At 35.6% G+C, this 20,424-nt stretch overlaps 1 protein-coding gene across 1 annotated transcript in view; it reads left to right on the top strand.

Moving 5' to 3' along the window:
• The window catches only part of DYNC2H1 (dynein, cytoplasmic 2, heavy chain 1), a gene marked incomplete at its 5' end in the record, with an annotated part of 150,712 nt that overhangs the window by 48,333 nt on the left and 81,955 nt on the right, over window positions 1-20,424 (top strand). Inside the window, 14 exons of the mRNA XM_009072160.1 lie at window positions 265-419; window positions 1,684-1,821; window positions 4,044-4,157; window positions 4,558-4,718; window positions 4,872-4,995; window positions 5,600-5,721; window positions 6,624-6,710; window positions 8,420-8,546; window positions 9,212-9,353; window positions 9,895-10,004; window positions 13,259-13,357; window positions 14,566-14,689; window positions 17,109-17,272; window positions 18,529-18,648. Coding sequence (XP_009070408.1) covers window positions 265-419; window positions 1,684-1,821; window positions 4,044-4,157; window positions 4,558-4,718; window positions 4,872-4,995; window positions 5,600-5,721; window positions 6,624-6,710; window positions 8,420-8,546; window positions 9,212-9,353; window positions 9,895-10,004; window positions 13,259-13,357; window positions 14,566-14,689; window positions 17,109-17,272; window positions 18,529-18,648 — 1,787 coding nt within the window. The remainder of the gene's footprint in view (window positions 1-264; window positions 420-1,683; window positions 1,822-4,043; window positions 4,158-4,557; window positions 4,719-4,871; window positions 4,996-5,599; window positions 5,722-6,623; window positions 6,711-8,419; window positions 8,547-9,211; window positions 9,354-9,894; window positions 10,005-13,258; window positions 13,358-14,565; window positions 14,690-17,108; window positions 17,273-18,528; window positions 18,649-20,424) is intronic.

The raw sequence follows: 20,424 nt of genomic DNA, 5'->3' as shown, positions 1-20,424 counted from the left end.
AGTAGCCCTCAGTAATCCGCAATTAATTTTGCCTGCTTTTCCAAGTATCAAACAATTTCAGTGTATTTCTTTCTGAGAAATAGGTATTTCACATGCAATTACATATTGTTTCCCTGAGAGTACTTAAGAAAAATATAGTCTGTGATATTTTGAATGCCCTTAATTCATATCTTAAAACCCATATTCTGTTGCTCTTCCTTAGTTATTTTATTGTGAGATAAAATTGGGTACATTATTATCTATGTAACAAGTGATGTTGCACAGGTGATTCTGGTTTTCTGAAGTCATTTCTGGCAATCCATGAATCATGTAAAGCGTATGGAGCAACGCCTAGCAGGTATATGACATTCCTTCGTGTATATGATGCCATCAATAACAGCAAAAGAAGAGAGCTATTAGAAAGGCAGAACCACTTGCAGGTATGTGTTTAAAACACTTCTAACATATGGCTTTTCAAAATACTCTTGCATTTGGAAATGTCTTGTGTGCTAATGGGCTTTAGCTGCTAATATTGCTTGTGCGTTATGTCCTCTATTGGCAAATACTTGTACTGTGATTTCAGGAGAGAAAGAATATGAATCTTAATGCACATTTCTGTTCAAATGCCTGAAAGAGTGAAGAGTGATTTTCTTGGTTTTGTTAATATTTTTTTCTCACAAATGTATCAGACTGAGTATGTTTTCTTGGAAGAGTAAAAAGTACTTGAAAATACTTTTAAATTTTTTCAGCCACGTGTAATGGAATTGTGTTGCTAAAACCCCCCACCATCTTCCATCAATTTAACTCCTGCCTCTGCTTGTATAAATTTTCCCTGTGTAGCTCCATCCCATTCTTTCTATCTCTTTGGCAACTTTCTACTCTATGTGATTCTCACATGCTTCTAGTTTGACAAACTGTTATCTTTAACCTCACGGTGCTTTGGCCAAGATTCCCTTTGTTATAATTTCCTTTCCTTTTGTGTTTTGGAATTGATTTTGAATTCCTTTGTCACATGTCAGACCTTTGGACAGTTCTAGACCATATGCAGTTCATCTCACAGGTGTTGCTTTGCACCTGTTCTGTATGCATAACATCCTTATTTTTGAAACCAGTATGGTATCTTTCCAGGCACCTGGAACGATGTTCCCTCCCTCCAGTATATTTCTGGAAAGATCTGTATGGTCCTTTAGGACAACTTTTGTCTTTATCTTTCTCCCATCCCTCTCAGCTCCTTTTCTCAGTAACCCTTGCTGCTATTCTGAAACCACACTTGCAAATCTGTATTTTTTCCTTACAGCACCTGTCAAAACCAAATACTTCCTTGCCTTGTATTCTAATGTTTTTGTTCTGCCTGCCAATATTTTTTCATCACTGTAGTATATAGTTTAAGAAAATTTACATTGGTAATAATAGAGATGGGATTTTTGCTTTATTTAGAAAGTAACTGTGGTTTGTTTGTGTCAAACACTCATTTACTTGTTAAATGCTCTGGTTAAATAAAAATAATCAGTTGCCTGAAAATTAGAGATGTGTATCCTAAATCAAAACATCTTCCGAGTAATTGTTTGGGGGAAATATATCTTGATACAATTATATGATTAACATAAAGTAGATATTGTAGAAAGTGTGAGTAAAGAAAATAGTTAAGCATAATTGAGAGTTAACAGTCATTGCTAAATATCTGTTTCTTATAAACTCTTATAGGCAGGTGTTTCAAAGCTGAATGAAGCTAAAGCCCTGGTAGATGAACTGAACAGAAAAGCTGGAGAACAAAGCATTTTACTCAAAATGAAGCAGGATGAAGCTGATGCTGCCCTTCAGGAAATTACAGTGTCTATGCAGGTGGTGTATACAGTCACTGAATGTGTTTTTTAGTTAAGTGTTGTAAAACCTGATACTTTTACAAGGATTTGCCTAAGGGAAGGCATGAGCCCTGAGGCTTGAATAAAGTTGCAACAGGACAGAGGATTATATAACTTAAATCATTTTTGAACTGACTGAGTAGGAAGAGATCAGTGCAAGTTTTGCACCTGAGTAGTATTTAGTGCTGTTGTTTACCATGAAAGTTTTCCTGGGATTTCATAAATCCAAACTGATCTGGTTTATGTTTGTCACAGGTAGGAACTTTCAATAAAATACTTAGAAGTATTTTCAAGTAACGAGCACCAGGAATTAAATTTGTAGACTATTAGAATGTATATGTATGTATTTCATGAAGTCTGGTCCTCAGAATTTAACTTCAAAGAAGACTAAGTAGTACTTGTATGTTCATCACTCCTAGAATTTTTATTCTTCAGCTCAGAGGTAGACTGTTTTTTCAAAATTCTGTAATTTTCTTTAGTAGTGTTTTCTCAGTCAAGTGAAATAATTGCACAGACAATAGATCTCTACATTGATACTTCCAGGAATCATAAATGTAGGGTAAGCTAAAATGACTCTGCTGTCAGTGTACTGGATGTTTTTGTAGATGGGTTAGTCTGATCAGTTTGAAACTCAGTGTCATTCTTTGTAGCCAGTAAAATAAATGCTTAAGTTTGCAAACCATTTGGTTCACAGTGCTTTAAGTGTACCAATTTTTGTAAGTCTATTTCTGTTGGGAGTTTTTAGTGATTTTAGGCTCTATCTGCCTGTTTTACATGAATCTGAATAATGGTGATTGGCTTGGTGTGTAAACTGATTTCAGTTTTAAATCTGTCTGCTGTTGTCCGGTAGAGTTACAGGTTATGGAAGTAGCACATATTACATTGTAGGACAAAATCAAAGTATAGGCCAAAGGGAATGAATCACGATGGGCCCACTGACATCAGTAAAATTGCAGTAGAATTCTGATTATGTAGATTAGTATGAAGTATAGGTGCCCTCTAACATTTTAATGTCACTTCAAATATTCTAGTTTATATAAGAAAGAGGGCTGTAATACATACAGACTTTTTTAATCTCCTTTCAGAGCAAGTCTTTTGACCTACAACTGAATTTTAAGGTTCTCTTATTCAGAGCGTTCATTCAGTACATGTTCATTTGCATGAAATGTCTAATCTAGTTTTATGTAGCTAATGTTTTATGGATTTGAATGTAATCTTCAATAACATGCTGCTCTATAGCTTGGGTTAAGTGCTCAGAGGATTATTATTAGTTCAAGGTTTTCTCTGTCTATATGCATCTGTTACCTTCTGCTGCAACTGCAACTCAGCTTGGCAATTACTGATGATGATAATGTGTTATATACTGGAAAAACGCAGACTCTGGGCTTTGTTGTCTTGTATCTTTAAGGTGAAACAAGCCTAGAATATGACTCTTATTTTATGCATTTTATGCATGCTAACTTCAGGACATGTGAGGTCCTTTTTACGGTAGTTTTATATACTAGGTATTAATTGTTGTGCTGAAGTGTTGAGGAATCCTGGAGATGACTAATAGCTACTGTCTGGTGTATGGTAGGCACAGTACAAATCCAGAAAAAAATAAATTATGTAAACCCAAATAACTTAGAATATACATATAGGACATAAGACAAGCATCTTTAACAGACAGACAGTTAAAATTTACAACTAAATAAACGATTATATGATTAATCCTTCTAGGCTAATAGGATGTAGTTCCAGCACAATTGCCATTTTTATGAACATGATAGAAAAAGAGAGTTTTAATGGTGACATGAAAGAAATAGAAGTGGGAGCAGCTACAAAGACAATGGCAGGAAGATAGTTTCAAATGTAGTAAGAATGTTACAGAGGCTGTGACTCTTACCCTTTTAGAGGAAGACTGACATCTTGGTAAGGACTGGAAAATCAGAGGCAAAGAGGATAAAATTCATAATGAGCCTTAAAAGTAGAGGTACAGATCTTGTCTGTGTTAAAGAAAGGGAAGGAGACATAGTAAAGGCAAACGATGCTTATTCCATATAGTTTATTTACCTAGTCAGTATGTCTAGTATCAGCTAGACTCGGATACTATATTGTAATTGGTATTATGGAAGTTATTATAATGAAGACTAAAAGGAATAAGAGACCTAAAGGAATAAAACCTGTGTAAATTTGCAAACTAAAGGTTGGTTTTTTTTACAGAATGCTAGTGAGCAAAAAGCAGAAATGGAAAAAATAAAACACCAAATAGCAAAAGAGGCTGCAGAAATAGAAGAAAGAAAAATAAAAATTGAAGATGAACTAAAAGAGGTTCAGGTAAGAGCTGATAAGTAAAAGTAATATTTTGCAGTCTGATTTTATCTGACCCACTGAAGTCCTGCTGTGCAAAATGGTCTGCAAAATTTATTTGTGCGTTTCTTAATTTTGACCCTAAATTATTTTGGTACTAAAACTTTTATGATAAATGCAAAGGCTGCCTGGATTTGTTTTGCTACTGAAAGCAGAAAGCATTTGTGGTCTGTAATTCTATGTATATTTACGAAGAGTTCCTCAGTCATGCCTATAAATAAGAATTAGCATCATGTATTAATAGATACCTGTATCACAGTGTAATAAAGTGTTTAGAAAGAACAAGAAATTGTATGAAAACTGACATTTCAAATGTTCGGTTTCTTGTGTCCATTTCTTTCGTTTTAATGTGTTTTTATGTTTTAAGCCACTGGTTCATGAAGCTAAATTAGCGGTTGGAAATATAAAGCCAGAGTCTTTGTCAGAAATCAGGTCACTACGGATGCCCCCTGACATAATCAGAGACATACTAGAAGGAGTTCTACGGCTGATGGGGATTTTTGATACATCATGGGTGAGCATGAAGAGGTGAGGATTTTAAACTTAAACATTAATTTACAATATGAAGTACTTTCTGTTATATTCAGGAATATTGTGTGTTCAGAATTCTTTGCTTTCATACAGAAATAACCTTTTTAACCTTTGTTTCTTCTTTACTTAGTTATTTAATTCTTTTTACAGCTTCTTGGCCAAAAGAAGTGTGAGGGAGGACATAGGATCCTTTGATGCTCGTAATATTCCAAAAGAAATACGAGAGAGTGTTGAAGAACTTCTTTCTAAAAACTGGACATCTTTTGATCCAAAGGTAATTCCTGATTGCATTACATAAAGTGAAAAAAAAGAAAAGACCAGAGGAAATAGAAGACTTGATTGTCTGATTTGCCAGCATCATTTTTAGAATGAACTTAAATCAGAGAAACAGTGATGAATTCTGCTTACAGCATTTGTCAATATAAAGATAAAAAGGTGTATCAGAGGTTGCTCAGTTGCATACTGCCTCCAGCAGTGAGAATATGCTTGGTGAGTGAGGAGCAGTGGGATGAGAAGTCAATATGGAGTCAAGTCCTCAGAGATTCTTGGTATAAATTAGAACACAGATCAAGGAATTGTAACTGCCTCCTTCTGGCCTCCTTGTAACAGTAAGAGTCTAATAAATCATGCATTAATTTAAAACTTGTTAATTTCAGTGAAGCTTCATAGTTGTAAAAATACCCATTTTATTTTTTTTACACAGATTGTTGGCTTGCAGTGTAATCTCTTAGTAACAGTTTAAAAGACTAGTTCATTGGAAGAGCTAGCTAATTGGCTTAAGTTGGTAGCTTGTAAATCCATTGCAGTTATTTATCCTGTATTTCTGTCTCCTACATTATACTTCAAGGACTTTCTTTAACTGTTACTGATTTTTTCAGAATGCTAAACGAGCCAGTGCTGCAGCTGCTCCATTAGCAGCTTGGGTGAATGCCAATGTCCAGTATTCCCATGTTCTGGAACGAATTCAGCCTTTGGAAAAAGAAAAGGCTGGCTTGGAAGCGTAAGTTAGACACTGTTACAAAATAAGTGATTTTAATTCCAGTGGTGATGGGTGAAACTAAAACTACCAAGGAGGAAAAGGAATATGAAGAAAAACTTCTTTACTTAGGGGTGACAGAATACTGGAACAGACTGCCCAGAGAGGTTCTGAAGTCTCTTCCTCTGGAGATACTCAAAACCTGCCTAGACACAATCCTGTGCAACCTGCTCTGGGCAAACTTGCTTCAGCAGAGTGGTTGAACTAGATGATCTCCAGAGGTGCTTTCCAGCTCCAGCCATTCTGTGATTCTGTGTGAATTGGAGTTTATTAAAACCAAAAGATACAGGAAATTGTACTTCATCTGTAGATACTGAAACGCTGAGACAGAAAAGCTAGGTGTGCAATATTTTGTTTTTCCTGGAAGCAATGTCTGGAATTTTTTTTGTACAATCACAAGTTGCCTTTCTCAGCTGAATAGTGTCAAGGAAAAATGAGGATCACAAACATGCCTAAAATATATTCTGTCAGTGAAACTCATGCTATTTTATGATATGTACAGTTCCTCTTTTTTTTCAGTTATGTACCAAGCATAATCAGTTTCTTGTTAGGATCAAAAAGTTAAGACATAGTCATATGAACATCCATAACCCAACGAATCTATACTGATGATTTTGTCAGGTCTTAAAATTCCATATTGGAAAAAATTTTCTGATCTTTAAGAATGAAGTGTTTGGTTTCCATTTTTAAAGCTATGTGATGAGAAGTGCTCAAAGCTCTTACATGTGAAACCAGACTTTTCAATTATAAAACACAGAGAGAATGGTTTCTGAAATAACCTGTATGTAAATGACTTTACTGTTCTATTTACTCCTTTTTTTTCCTTTGGATTCATAGTCTTAAAATATATGTTTCATCTTTTGTAGTAATCTCAAGAAAGCTGAAAACAGAAAACAGAAGTTAGAAGATCTTCTAAACTCTGTTGGTCAAAAAGTATTGGAACTGAAAGATAAGTAAGTTGGGTTTGTTTATTTCTAGATACAAATAAAAACATCGAAGATTTTACCGCGTGAATAATGAAATTTACCTAACCGAATGTAACTCCCTGCTGTGCAAGATATTTTCGTCAGAATTAGCAATGCTTAGGCTATCTATACACTCAGTGCAGATAAATACTGTTAGAATACAGTTAATCTCATTGATTAGATGAAATAAATGCTTCTTAAACTTCCTGGTTTTCACTGCTGAATGTGTTGGAAGCCTTTATTGTAGCCATTGTAGGTGTCAAAGATAAGCAGCATGTTTCTCACCTTCTACATCACAGAGGACTTCAATAACTCCTTAGGACAATGGAAACATTGCTATATAAAACTTCTTCTGATCACAGCTTGAATAAAGGCAGTTCTGTTTATTTTAGGATGGCCTACTTTTCTGACAGTTAGCTAGTTAGCGATCTCCTTTCTTCTTAGCATCTCATCAAGTACATGACTCACAGTGGCATAAAAATTGCTCTGGTGAACTTTTACACTTTCTCCAGATTCAGTTTAACCCAAGTGTTTTAGTTTGATGTTTTTATTATGTACTTTATATAGGAGATACTTCACAACCATATATATGTGCATATTACTAAAAGTCATATTTTATAGTCTGAAAAAAATAAACTGGAGAATTCTTGCCATTCAGCTACACAGAGTTTTCTTAGATTAATTATATACTATATATTACAGTTACATATATAGCTTTAAACAGGTAGATTATTAGATGCATTAATTACTTGAAATATTAATCAAGATAATTAGATATTGAACATTACAAAATAGTACCTAAACCATGCCTGTTTTTTAGGGCATGCTCTTACTTCATATTAGTTTGCAGAATAGATTACTGTGCATTAAACTAGAGTCATCCATGTGAATTGGCTATATCCTTTTTTAAGCATTTCATAGATTAAATTTGCCAAAAGTATAGTATGGCATTGAGCCTGCTGTTGTTCTACATAGGCGCAGGAAAAAAACCTTACACAATCACTAAAATCAAGTCAGGCTGTTTCAGTAGAAGAAGGAATGATTTTCAGATGTTATAGTCTGTATTTCAAATCTATTTTTAAATCGTAGCTGTGCATAGTCTCAAGCGGTGCCAGGGGGGGTTTAGGTTCATAGAAAGGATGGTTAGATGCTGGAATGGACTGCCTAGGGAGGTGGTGGAGTCGATATCCCTGGAGGTGTTTAAGGAGAGATTGGATGTGGCACTTAATGCCATGGTCTAGTTAACATGGTGTTCTTGGATAACAGGTTGGACTTGATGATCTCAGAGGTCTTTTCCAACCTGATTAGAATCATGAAATTGTCAGGGTTGGAAGAGATCTCTGAGATCATCAAGTCCAGCCATTAGCCTGCCACTCTGCTGTAACTCCTAAACCCTAAACCCTTTCCAGCACCAGATCCAGATGCCTCTTCAACACTTCCAGGGTTGGTGACTCAACCACCTCCCTATTGATTGATTCTGTGGTTCTGTGATCTATCTAAATTTTGTTAGTTAGAAGTCTGACAAGCTCATCTGCCAATTAGAAGCAGGAGGTATAAAAAAAGAACTGTAGTTGTGTTCCTCATAAACAATAAGGGATGGATTCAAGACAAATTCAGTCAGTTAAACTGCCTTGAAAGTAACTGTCCATAAGTTTAGTATTTCATGATTGCAGTTACAAACAGTATTTGTTGTACAGGTTCCAGAGCAGAACAACAGAAGCAGCAAAACTTGAAGCAGAACTAGGTAAAGCTCAGAAAACATTGAAAGCTGCAGAGGTACTGATAAATCAACTCGACAGGGAGCACAAAAGATGGAGCACTCAGGTTAGTGAAAATTTTCATAAATGCATCTTACAATTAATAATTTGAAAATACAGTTTTTGCACTGTTTGGAGAATGTGAGTTATTGCCATTCTGCGTGGTTTTTTTTATGTCAATTTGATTAAAATAAAGTGTCAGTACTTTGAAACCAATTATGACAGTCATTTGTTATTTTGATACACTGTATTTTCCTCCAAAATACTGGAACATTTCAAATCAGAGGTGATAACAGTGCAGCGAAATTATTTGAAGATCTATGATGAATGTATTTTATCATGTAAGTGTGCAGTGAATAACTTGTACATATTATGAGTCGCACTTACTGCCTGACTGTGACTAGGATCACGTATTTCTTATTTTTCTTACTATAATGGTATTTACCCATTTGCTTATAAATTGAACTGTTCATCAAATTAGTAGATTTTTAGCAGCTACATTCGCAGAAATATCTCTCCATGCCCTAGCACAGAGCGAAAAAATTTTTTCCCATACTTTCATGTGTGTGTTGCTGTGGTCTTGCAAGTGTAGGTGACTGAAGTGCAAGAAAAGGGACGTCTCAGCTGTATTCCCAATGGCAAGCAAATTTAATTCTGACTTTTTAGTAACCAGTGAGACATATTGTTTGCCAAACACAAATACATTCTGTCCTTTTTTTTTTTTTTTGGAAGGTGTCAGAGATAACAGATGAACTGGCTACGTTGCCTAAAAGGGCTCAGTTAGCAGCTGCATTTATTACATATCTTTCTGCTGCTTCTGAGGATCAGAGGAAAACCAGCTTGGATGAATGGACCAAATCAGCAGGCCTTGAAAGTAATTTCATTTGTGTTTGTCAGTGTCTGTGTGTAAGTAATTAAGGTTGATGGAGGAAGTGAGAAGTGCCAGTGAGTTCTAATGAACAGTTTCAATTGTCTTGGTGTTCCTAAATGAAAAGTGACAACATTTTCTTACTCAGTAAGTATTTCTATATATAGACAGACTATTTCTTAGGATTATTTATTAAATTATTAAGATTGTAAATACTTGTAATTACTTTTGGCTATATAGTCATTAATTAAAAAACAAAGTTAACAAGAATGGATTCACTTTAACTGTTGTAAATTTGCTAGTGCATTCTGAATGCTTCTGCTTTTCAGTAATCATTTTTATCTGTGTGCTAATAACACCATTAATTTTTTCTATGACATCAGCTAGTTATTAGTAATAAGGTCAAGCAATAAAATAACAAATTAAAGGAAGATCTACAGACCTACACTCTGTTAGTCAGAGTCTTTGCTGTATATAGAGTGGTAAATGTTTTTAAATTATGCAGGCTATAACTACTGACACAAACTTACATTCTTTCATTTGTCAGAGTTTGATTTACGACGGTTCCTGTGTACAGAAAGTGAGGAGTTAGTTTGGAAAAGTGAAGGTTTACCTTCAGATGATCTTTCAATAGAAAATGCTCTTGTCATCTTGCAGGTAAATGGGATTTTGTTTTTCTTGTCTTGAAAGTATATAAGTTTTTACAAATTTCACCTAAATGGCATCTGGAATTTTGAATTATTTAAATTGTGTTGTTTATTAGCATTACAGAACATATATTCCGAAAAATAAATTCTAATGTAACACTGGGTATTGTAGTATTGTCGCAAAAGGAAAAAACCAGTTAAACAATATATGTTTTCCTTTGTGCTTGTACATTTTTCTTCCATGTCAGGCTGTTCAGGCTTAAAGTGTGAGTAGTCATTAGCATCAATAAAATCAGTAGAAGATTATGCCCTATATATCTTCACTTTGATGTATAATTTCTACTACTTGTTTTCTCAGAAAAAGGAAAAGGTTATATGCAGATACCTTTCAAAACCTATATATGTATATTGCTAATAATACTTGAGAAAAGAGGTGGGAAAAGATTTGGTTTTATCTTATATACAGATATGTAATACATAATATTGTACAATTATGTACATAATATTGCAGTAATTTATTAGATCTGCTAGCATGTAAATATTTAATGGCATGAAGAGAATCTGCATTTACTACAGATCGTTTGCTTAGATGATTGATGAGTTAAGGCAGTTACAGCCTCTTCTCCAGTTTAAATTTATCTTGCTTTATAGTCTTCATAGTTGATCTATTTATTCCTTTCTCAGTTTGATTAAAAAGCTGTTCAGTAAATACTGTCTTCTACCCTTAAAGCTACTCGTATGCTATAATAAAAGCTTATTTTCATCTTTTTCCTTAGTTGAATAGATTGAGCTTTTAAAAATGTCACAGTGCATAAAGAGCTTTTTTCAAGCGCTCCCTCAGCCCTAATAATTTTCTTTGGGTACAGTGTTTTTCACCATCCTTATAAAGCTGGAATTGGACATGTTATTTTATCAATGTGCTTGATCTACAGTACAGTTCTCAAGCTTTTGTGCTCATCATTTTATGATGCTTGAATATTATCCATGTTTCCCTGTCTTTCAGTTTGAGATCTGTGTAGTTACTCAGTTTGGAATACTGGAACTCAATCTATGAAAAACCCCAAATTCGGAAGTGTTTTTCTATCAGGCTGAATCAGAGAATTGTTCAAAATATATCTTTAAACTTTCAGCTAGTTTGCTGACACAAAGCTGGGAGACATGCCTGATAACCAAGATGACCAGAGGGCTGGGTGGAGCACCTCTGCTGTGAAGACAGGCTGGGAGAGTTGGAGTTGTTCAGCCTGGAAAGGAGAAGACCTCATTGCAGCCTTTCAGCACTTAAAGGGGACTTACTAAAAAGAGGGAGAACAAGTCTTTGCATGGGGAGATAATGATAGGACAAGGGGGAATGGTCTTAAACCAAAAGAGAAGAGATTTAGCTTAGATATTAGGGAAAAATTCTTTACACAGGGTAGTGAGGGACAGGAACAGGTTGCCCAGAGATGCTGTGGATGCCCCATCCCCGCAAGTGTTCAAGGCAAGGTTGGATGGGGCCCTGGGCAACCTGATCTAGTGGGTGGCATCCCTGCTTATTGCAGGGGGGTTGGAACTGGGTGATATTTAACTCAAGCCATTCTATGATTCTGTGAGTCTATGATACATCAGAGGGTCAAGCTCTGGCCCAGAGGGTCCTTGACAGACTGGAGAAATGGGCTGAAAAGAACCTCATAAAGTTCAGCGAAGGGAATTGCACAGTCCTGCACCTGAGGAAGAACAACCCCATGTACCAACATGTGCTGGGGGTCACCCAACTGCAAAGCAGATTTGCAGAAAAGGACCTAGGGGTCCTGGTAACATCAGGTTGTACATGAGCCAGTAATGGGTCCTTGCCAAGAGGAAGGCCACTAGTATCCTGGATAGCTTTAGGTGAAGTATTGGCAGCAAGTCAAGGGAGGTGATCTCTCTCCTGTACTCTGCACTGGTGAGGCCACACCTGGAATCCTTTGTCCAGTTGTGTGATCCTCAGCACAAGATAGACATGAATGTACTGGAGAAGCTCAGTGTTCAGTGAAAGACCACAAGATGTTCAGTGAAAGACCACAAGGATTTTTAATGCAGTGGGGCATCTCACCCATCAGAAAGGTCTGGGAGAGCTGGGACTGGTCAGCCTTGAGAGGAGAAAACGCAGGGTGATCTAATCAATGTCTGTAAATACTCGAAGGGAGTGTGCAGAGAGGGTGGAGCTGGGACTAGGGGCAATGAGCACAAACTGAAACACAAGAGTTTCCTTCTGAACATCAGGAAACATTTTCTTACTCTAAGTGTGGCTGAGCACTGGCACAGGTTGCCCAGGGAAGTGGTGGAGCCTCCATGCCTGAAGATACTTGAGTGCCATCTGAATGTGGTCCTGGGCCATCAGCTATAGATGGCCCTGCTTGAGTGTGGGGTTTGGACCAGATGACCTCCAAAGGTTCCTCCATAAAAGCATTTGGTGATTCTGTGAAATCACAAATGTGCATGTCATCCGTGAATAGGCTCTTGTCACTTGTCCCACCTCCACCATCCCTGTGGTAACTGTGTGTTGTTACCATTGTGTACATTCTGAGCACTTACATGATCAGTATCTCAGTGGCTGAAGTCTCAACATTTAGAAAGCAATGTGCATAGCATAACATATCTTTGTATAATATAACAAAATAGTAAAGCTTTGCACAGTACTGGTATAGGAACCACACATTAATAAATGTTTTATTAAAATGAAAAGCTGCTGTCTCATCAGTATACATGGTAATAGGAAACATCATTGAAGTATTCTACATCATGGTACGTTCAAGTTTGAGATCTGGGTAGGTTTTTGCCATTGTAAGTAAAATGCTATTTGTAGCTTTATGCATGCAAAATACTTGTATTTGTGATTCTTTCTAAAATGCGTTGAGATCCAAAACCAGAAGTACTGTACCTTTGCACACTAAAGGAGGAAAAGGGAAAAATAATAACCTCTGCTTCTAAATTTAAAAGCAGTTGTGAATAACAAAAGCTTTAGGTTATTCTCATTGAATAGAGACGAGCAGGTGAAGAATCACCTAATTTCAGCAGTATAAACACCTGAGAATTTTGGATTTGGATCCTCTTTTGGTCTTTCAAAGCTGAAATAAAAGATGTGAAATCCCTAGGCTGTTACTGTTTCTTAAAAAAATTGGTTAATGACTTCTTTTTAAAAAAACTTATACCATTAGTTTGGGGAAATAAAAAGTACTCAATTCAATTTTATTCTTAAACAAAATAGATTTTAGTAAATATGTATGTATTTTTTTTTCTCCCTAGAGTAAAGTTTGTCCATTTTTGATTGACCCTTCTTTCCGGGCTACAGAATGGCTGAAGGCACATTTGAAGGAATCACGTTTGGAAGTTATTAACCAACAGGTGCAGTATTTACACTTGGTCTTACAGTTCTGTTCTGCTTGAGCTCTCTCCATTCCAGACTTTAGAGAGCAGTTTTTAAAGGAATGTGATAGCAATCGCCAAAAATTGAGTTATATTCTATGAAGCATATAATTTCTCACAGAGTTCTAGATTACAGTGATTCTTACATGGTATTGAAAATTTGTTTACTCAAGGAGGAGATCAGATTATTTAAAACTGGAGAGTTGACATCTGTTATTACTTTATAAGTTTGCCTTTTTGTGCTGCCCTCTCCAAGAATATCATATTTCCTGTTGTGAGGGACATAGTAAAAGATTTGTAAATAGAGAGGTCTATTTTTATTCTTGGCAGCAGTTCACTGGATTTTAAGGAGTATGTATACACTTATTCTCTATGATTTTTTGTGTTGTATTATCTACATTGGAAAGACTGGGTTTTATTTCAGTTTGAGATTAAGGTACTGTTACTGTTTAGATGGGTGGTGAGGCATGACCCAGTTGCACAGTTAGGCAGGCATCTCGTGCTATTCAGAAGTTTCTTATTGAAACCCACCTGGCCTCAAGATGTTGCTTCAACAGAATGTAGGTCTTCCACATACCCCTGCTTGCTCTGTGTAGGCCTTGTAGATACTCTCTGATAGTAGTAGATAACATATCTTTGGGTAATTGTTTCTCCAGCTAGCTGATTGGCCTGATTACCTTTTAGGCTCTGTTGCCTACATTGTCCAGGATTTCCATTGAGTAATGGTTCTTTAAATACCACATGCATATTTAAATACCTACAGCAAAAGACTGCATTCAGACCTCTTAATATCAATGTCAGTCCTGTCCTTGGATCTTGATTTGGTTTTGAGACATAACTACGTACTAACATTTGAGATGTGTTAACTGGCCAGGACTTCTAGGTGCACCTGACAGGCACAATACAAGCTCTGTGGTAGACTTGCTGTCTTCTGAATCAGCACTTGAAGATCTAGGCATGTTAAATAGATTTTCTGAATGTCAGTAGCTGAATAGATCAAATTTATTTAAATTAAACACTTGTGGTTAAACCCTGAAATATCATAAGATGCTTGTAATAGAATTTTTCAGCTATACTGCTGATTTTTAGATTTAGGCTCCTAGTATAATGGCTTTCTACTCATTCTGTAGTGTTAATATTTTTCAAAAAAATGCATGAATCAAAGAAATTTATTTTTATTTGCCCAGGACACCAACTTCCTAACTGCTCTTGAGCTGGCAGTACGATTTGGGAAAACACTTATTATACAGGAAATGGATGGAGTGGAACCCGTACTTTACCCATTGCTAAGAAAAGATCTTATTGCTCAAGGTAAACGAACAAGATCTTTCTAAATAATTGCTCAAAGCTTTTGTAATTTAGATCTATATCTATAAAAAATGATGGGTTTTTTGAACACATGAGCATTGTGCAGTTTTTTTTCCTCTTGATCATTAACCTGCTGCTAACACTTCAATGAATGAAATACATTGGAGATAAGTTCTTGTTTAGTAAGTGGAAAATACTGAAAGATATTTAAAGATTTTTTGACTAGAATTATAATGAAGTGTTTTTATCAACTCTTTATCATTTAAATTGTAAATTAATAATTTTATTTAGGAACTTGGGCCTTAAATAGACCAGAAGGTACACAGCTGCTTGTGCAGCAGTTTTAGAATGTTTAGAATAAAATCAGAGTTTTAGAATGTTGATGCTGCTGTTTCTCTTTCATTTATCTGACACTAAAGAAGCCACACAGCTCTCTTCCTGATATGCCTTTGTAATGGGGAGGGTCATAGAGGTCAGCAGAATGGTGGAATTTGGTGAAAGGAGTCCCTTAAGTGATGCAATGAAAGGGAAAAAAAAACCCCAACATTTACAATTTGGGCCATCTGCTTTGGACAAATAATATACCCTATATAACTATCTATATAAGTGCATTTGATTTAGTTGCTTTAAATAAGGCTGATATGAAGAACTGTGTTGAGAGTTTAGCAAAAATATTTTGAAATTGCATCAAAAGAACTAGGTGGATTAAAAATACAGCAGTGAATGTTTTACATACTTTCTAAATTACTGTAATTAAAATATAGTTATCTTTTGTAATTATATTTCTGCCTCAAGTGGTAATTCCTCAGCATGTATCACAGCCAATGCATGTAATTTACAGTATGAAGTAGCTCAAGACTCTCTTTTTGCTTTCATTTGATCTACTATTGAGATCTAATAATGAGGTAGCAGTAATTCTTTAAATGTAAGTACATGCTAAAAATAAATGGAGATGACATAAGATTCTCATACACTTTTATCTCCAGTATCAGAAATCTCTGTTTACTGAAAAGAGTGGTACTTCAAATCATTCTTCCCTTACTGATGTGCTTGTTTATTCTTAGTGAAAGAGCACCACCAAAGCAGTGACTTGAGAGATCTGTAAAGAGTTAGGTAGAACTTTTTTCCCCCCCAACTAGCTTCTGCTGCATTTTGGAAAGCAGAGATACAGTATTGCAGTCATCTTAATAGATTTTACTGAAGGAATCAACTTGAGAGGTTAATATGTCTGCAGAACTGTGGGGAAAGCAGATTAAATTCAGGTATATTAGTTTATTCTGGGAAATTGCTCATAACAGTCAGACATCCTCTTTTGTTTGTTAATGAGCTGTGTTAATGCTAGGTCTGTGCAGGTCCAAACTAGGCAGCTGTCATTCAAAAAGTGAGAATGGGTCACTCCTTGAATCTTTTCATTTACTTTACAAGCAAGCACACAGTCCTTCTCTTTGTCTGAATATGAAGGTGGGCGCATGTCTGCATTATTTTGCTTGTGACGCTGTACATCTCTTCATTACTTGAAATGAAACATTAAGAAAAATGTGAATATATGTACTGCAATAAATTAATCTTTGTACAGCTTCCATTTTCTGTTTGACATTTTTACAACATAGGCCTAAAATTTATTCTGATCCTTGGCATAGTACCAAAATTGGTATGTGATTTTCATCTCTACTAGTGATTTATATTTCTGATCTGCTCTCAGTGCTAAAAATAGAGAAGCACTTAACTATACCATCTTGGAAATTTTTCTTGAAAGCAAATTTTCACTTGGAAACTTTTAATCTTATACTTCTGTTCTTACTTCTTTTTCAGTATCAGAAGGTAAAATGTTTCTTACTGTAATCATGTGATTGATTAAATCATTCTTTCTAACCCCATTAGAATGGAAAACTGTGGTGGAAAGGGGTGGTGAGGGGCCATACACCCAATTTTATTCTTTCAGAGGCATATTGGGAAATATTAGGACTATAAACAGTTTGAAACCATGAAATAAGGAATTTACTAAGTTAATTGTTTCTTTCATACTGTGATTAAATTAAATGTATTTAAAAAAGACAAATTTATGGGACATTTATTGATAGAATGTTTTTTTTTCAACCTAGTGTCTAGATATTCCAGCATCTTTAGTTTTATAGGCTTTCTCTGTAACAATGAGCATAGAAATGAGCATTTTAATAGAATTATGATTATACAGCAACATCAGCCTTCAACAAGTAAATGTAACACATCCAGAGGTGAAATCTAATGGCTTTGGATCACATTCAGAAAATGCTGAACTGGCTTAGTTAGCCAATATATAATTATGTCTAACATGTTTTGGTAGGGTGATAATCTGTTGGTCGTAAAGTGTTACACAATTATTTTCTGAAAATTTTAGAATATTCCAATCAGAGTGGGTATAACATCTATTTATTATTTACAGGACCCCGTTATGCTATACAAATAGGTGAAAAAATGATAGATTATAATGAAGAGTTCCGTCTTTTTCTATCAACAAGGAACCCAAATCCCTTCATTCCACCTGATGCTGCTTCTATTGTTACAGAAGTAAACTTTACCACAACAGCAAGTGGCTTAAGAGGACAGGTAGGCATTTAGAATAAAAACAGTGTATGTATAGCAGGCATGTGTAGCTGAAGCATCTGAAGAAGCCCTGCGGTGCACTCTGTGCAAATGGTCATGGAGGTATCTTCGAGCTCACAAAGTCATAAAATCAAAGCTAAAGCTAAATAAAATTTTTTAAATCTTGTTTTTATACACTTTGGAACTGAGCAGTGAGTTCAATAGAGAAAATGCAAATGGTCTCATTGACTTAAGTTGCAACAGATTAATTGCTAAGCTTCTGCTTTCTGATCAAGATGTGTTTATGGTACCATGGAAACATTTCTGTTACAGCTCTCTGGTGTCCTAGTTAGAGAGTAATGCTAGTACCATCAAGACACTTCGTGTACAGGAAAAATGTAGTGAAATCAAAATACTGTGTATTTTACTTCCTCCAAAATGCTAGTAGCTTTTAAGGTTTTCTCTATAATGTTTAGGAAACAAAAATGTAATGCACAAATAGAAGAGAGGAAAAAAAAAAGAGAGAAACTAAGGGAAGAAAAAACTCTATTTTGTTATGAAACAAGTATTTCCATACTCAGAAGAGGCTTAGAATGGAATGTAGATAAGATGTTGGTAACTAGATTCATTTCTTCCTGCTGCTGGAATTAGGGAATTGACAGCATACAATGTAACTACATGGATTGACTCCTTCTTTAAGTGGAAATGAAGAAAGAAAAAAAAACCACTTTGTTTTCTCTCGCTGTTAGCAGGAGAGAGGTTTGATTTTTGGTTGACTGGCTGGAAAGAAATTTGCTGCCATTCTTTCCAGTTTGTGCTTTGAATCACCTACTTCTTTTTAGATCTAATAACAGTACATACAGTAAATGAAGACTGCCAGTCATTTAAACACAGATGTAATTTGGACTGAGGTGCAAAGGTTTAGTTATCAGCATAAAATGTTGTGAATGCGTGTCCTTAATAAAATGGTCCAAAGCCTCTTGAGATGTCCTTGAGTATCTCACCTGGCTTGCATCTGCTGTTATACACAGGGCATAGTTCACAGCAGTTCCTGGGTTATACATGCCACTGCAGGATATCATGGATGTCTACATAGATGTAAAGCTGTTGGATGTCTGATGCAGCTGACCAAATTCTCAGAAGTCTACTTTCAAAAGTATAGATAGACTACATGCTGCTGTGTGATTAATGAGTATATATTATGCTGTATAATGAATGAATATATAATTTGAAATATTAGAGTGGTTTTTATCCTATTGAATAATCTCCTTTCTTTTTAGCTTTTGGCTTTAACAATTCAGCATGAGAAGCCTGATTTGGAAGAGCAGAAGACGAAACTATTACAACAGGAAGAAGATAAGAAGATACAGTTAGCTAAGCTAGAGGATTGTCTTTTGGAGGTAAAACAAGTTTACCTCTTTTGTATCTGTTAGCTCAATAACATAGTGTTCAAATTGTTATGTGTTTGAATGAAGATGGTGAAAGTGTTGTAGTAATGAGCACTCAGGATTTTTTATTAACGAAAATAAAAGCATTATTTGCCTGGGGCTGTTGGGACAGTAGAGTAGATAAAATGCATACATGTTGTGAAACTGTAGTATTTCGATACATTAAGCATTGTCCAGGTTAAATGTATGAATTCTTGGGCTAGATATAAGCTGACATAGGTTGATTGGAAATTTGATTCATTAATTTTAATGCATCAAAAGAAAACTTTCTTAGAAATTGTGCTATTTCTTTTTCAAATTATGAGTTTTTTAAAAAGCCACATTTTAAAGCTTGTGAATCATGTCAAATGGTACTTTATCAGGCTGAGAAATGAGTTTGTATTGTGAAAGGAAAATTACCAGTAGAAAATGGAAATAATAAGAGAGACATCAAAAATTTTAAACCTCCACAACTGTTTCTTATTAACACTGAGCAGTAATATTCTTTGCAGTTAAAATTTTCCTGTCTTACATTTAAAATTAATATTCTTAATTTTTTGTGCACTTTTTTATCTTAATGAAAGCACTTAGAAACAGTTGTTTAGCTCTATAAATATAGGTAGCTTTGGAAGGGGACTATTTTCTTTTTTGCTTGTATTTGGTCATGAGCTTCACAGAAACTGTACTTCATGCTTGTAGGAATGGATCCTTCCTTCTTAAAGGTCATAGATGCAGGGAGATTGACCTGGTCCCTCAAAGCCCTCTGTAGCAGAGTCATAGATCTTTGCAGTATTGAGTTCAATGGACTTACTTGAGCATAAGCTAATAGTTTTTACACATTAGACTGGTCTGCAAGAGACCTGGAGAGGGACTTCTTACAAGGGCATGCAGTGATAGGACAAGGGGGAATGGCTTTTAAAGTGAAAGAGGGTATGTTTAGATTAGATATTAGGAAGCAGTTCTTTACTGTGAGGGTGATGAGGCTCTGGAACAGATTACCTGGGGAACCTGTGGATGCCTCATCCCTCAAAGTGTTCAAGGCGAGGTTGGATGGGGCTTTGAACAAGCTGGCATAGTGGAAGGTGTCCCTTCCCATGGCAGGGAAGTTGGAACTAGATCATCTTTATGGTCCCTTTCAACCCAAACCATTTTTTTGTTCTATTCTATGATTCTATGATTAATAGCTCAGTTATAGAATTTTGCACATAATTAATGTGCTTTGAATTTGGGGAGTTGAGACTAGATGATCTGTAAGGTCCATTCCAACCCTTAAATTATATGATTCTATGACTTTCCACGTCTACTGTCTCTATTAAACTCTCTATTAATGCTCAAACCTTTTTTAAAACTATGATGGGGCAAATTTCTGTTACAGGAAGAAAGGAACTTTCCCTCTGAAAAAATTCTATATTCAGATTTGATCATTTTAAACATCTTACTCTCCACCAGAAGCTGAGAGTGCAGAGATGCAACAAAAAAAAAATTCACTTGTTAGAACAGACTTTTTGTGTGATCTTGGAACTCCAAAATATTTTCTATTTTTCCAATCTGAATTATCAATTACTAAGATATCTGCAACAAAAGGTGGCCAAGTATTAACATCAAGACTGGTTTCAGTTTTGTCATTCTTGTTAGCACTGGAACCAGAATACTCTTTGACCCCAAAGAATGAAACAAAAACCTCAGTGGAAACTGGCAGTGCTACATGGACTTTGTCAACAAAGACGTCCATGCTCGAAGTGGTGTAGC

Source organism: Acanthisitta chloris, unplaced genomic scaffold (genome assembly GCF_000695815.1).
Source record: "Acanthisitta chloris isolate BGI_N310 unplaced genomic scaffold, ASM69581v1 scaffold7743, whole genome shotgun sequence".
NCBI lineage: Eukaryota > Metazoa > Chordata > Aves > Passeriformes > Acanthisittidae > Acanthisitta > Acanthisitta chloris.
The sequence above is the reverse complement of the archived record's forward strand: the minus strand, read 5'-3'. Positions and strand labels throughout refer to the sequence as shown.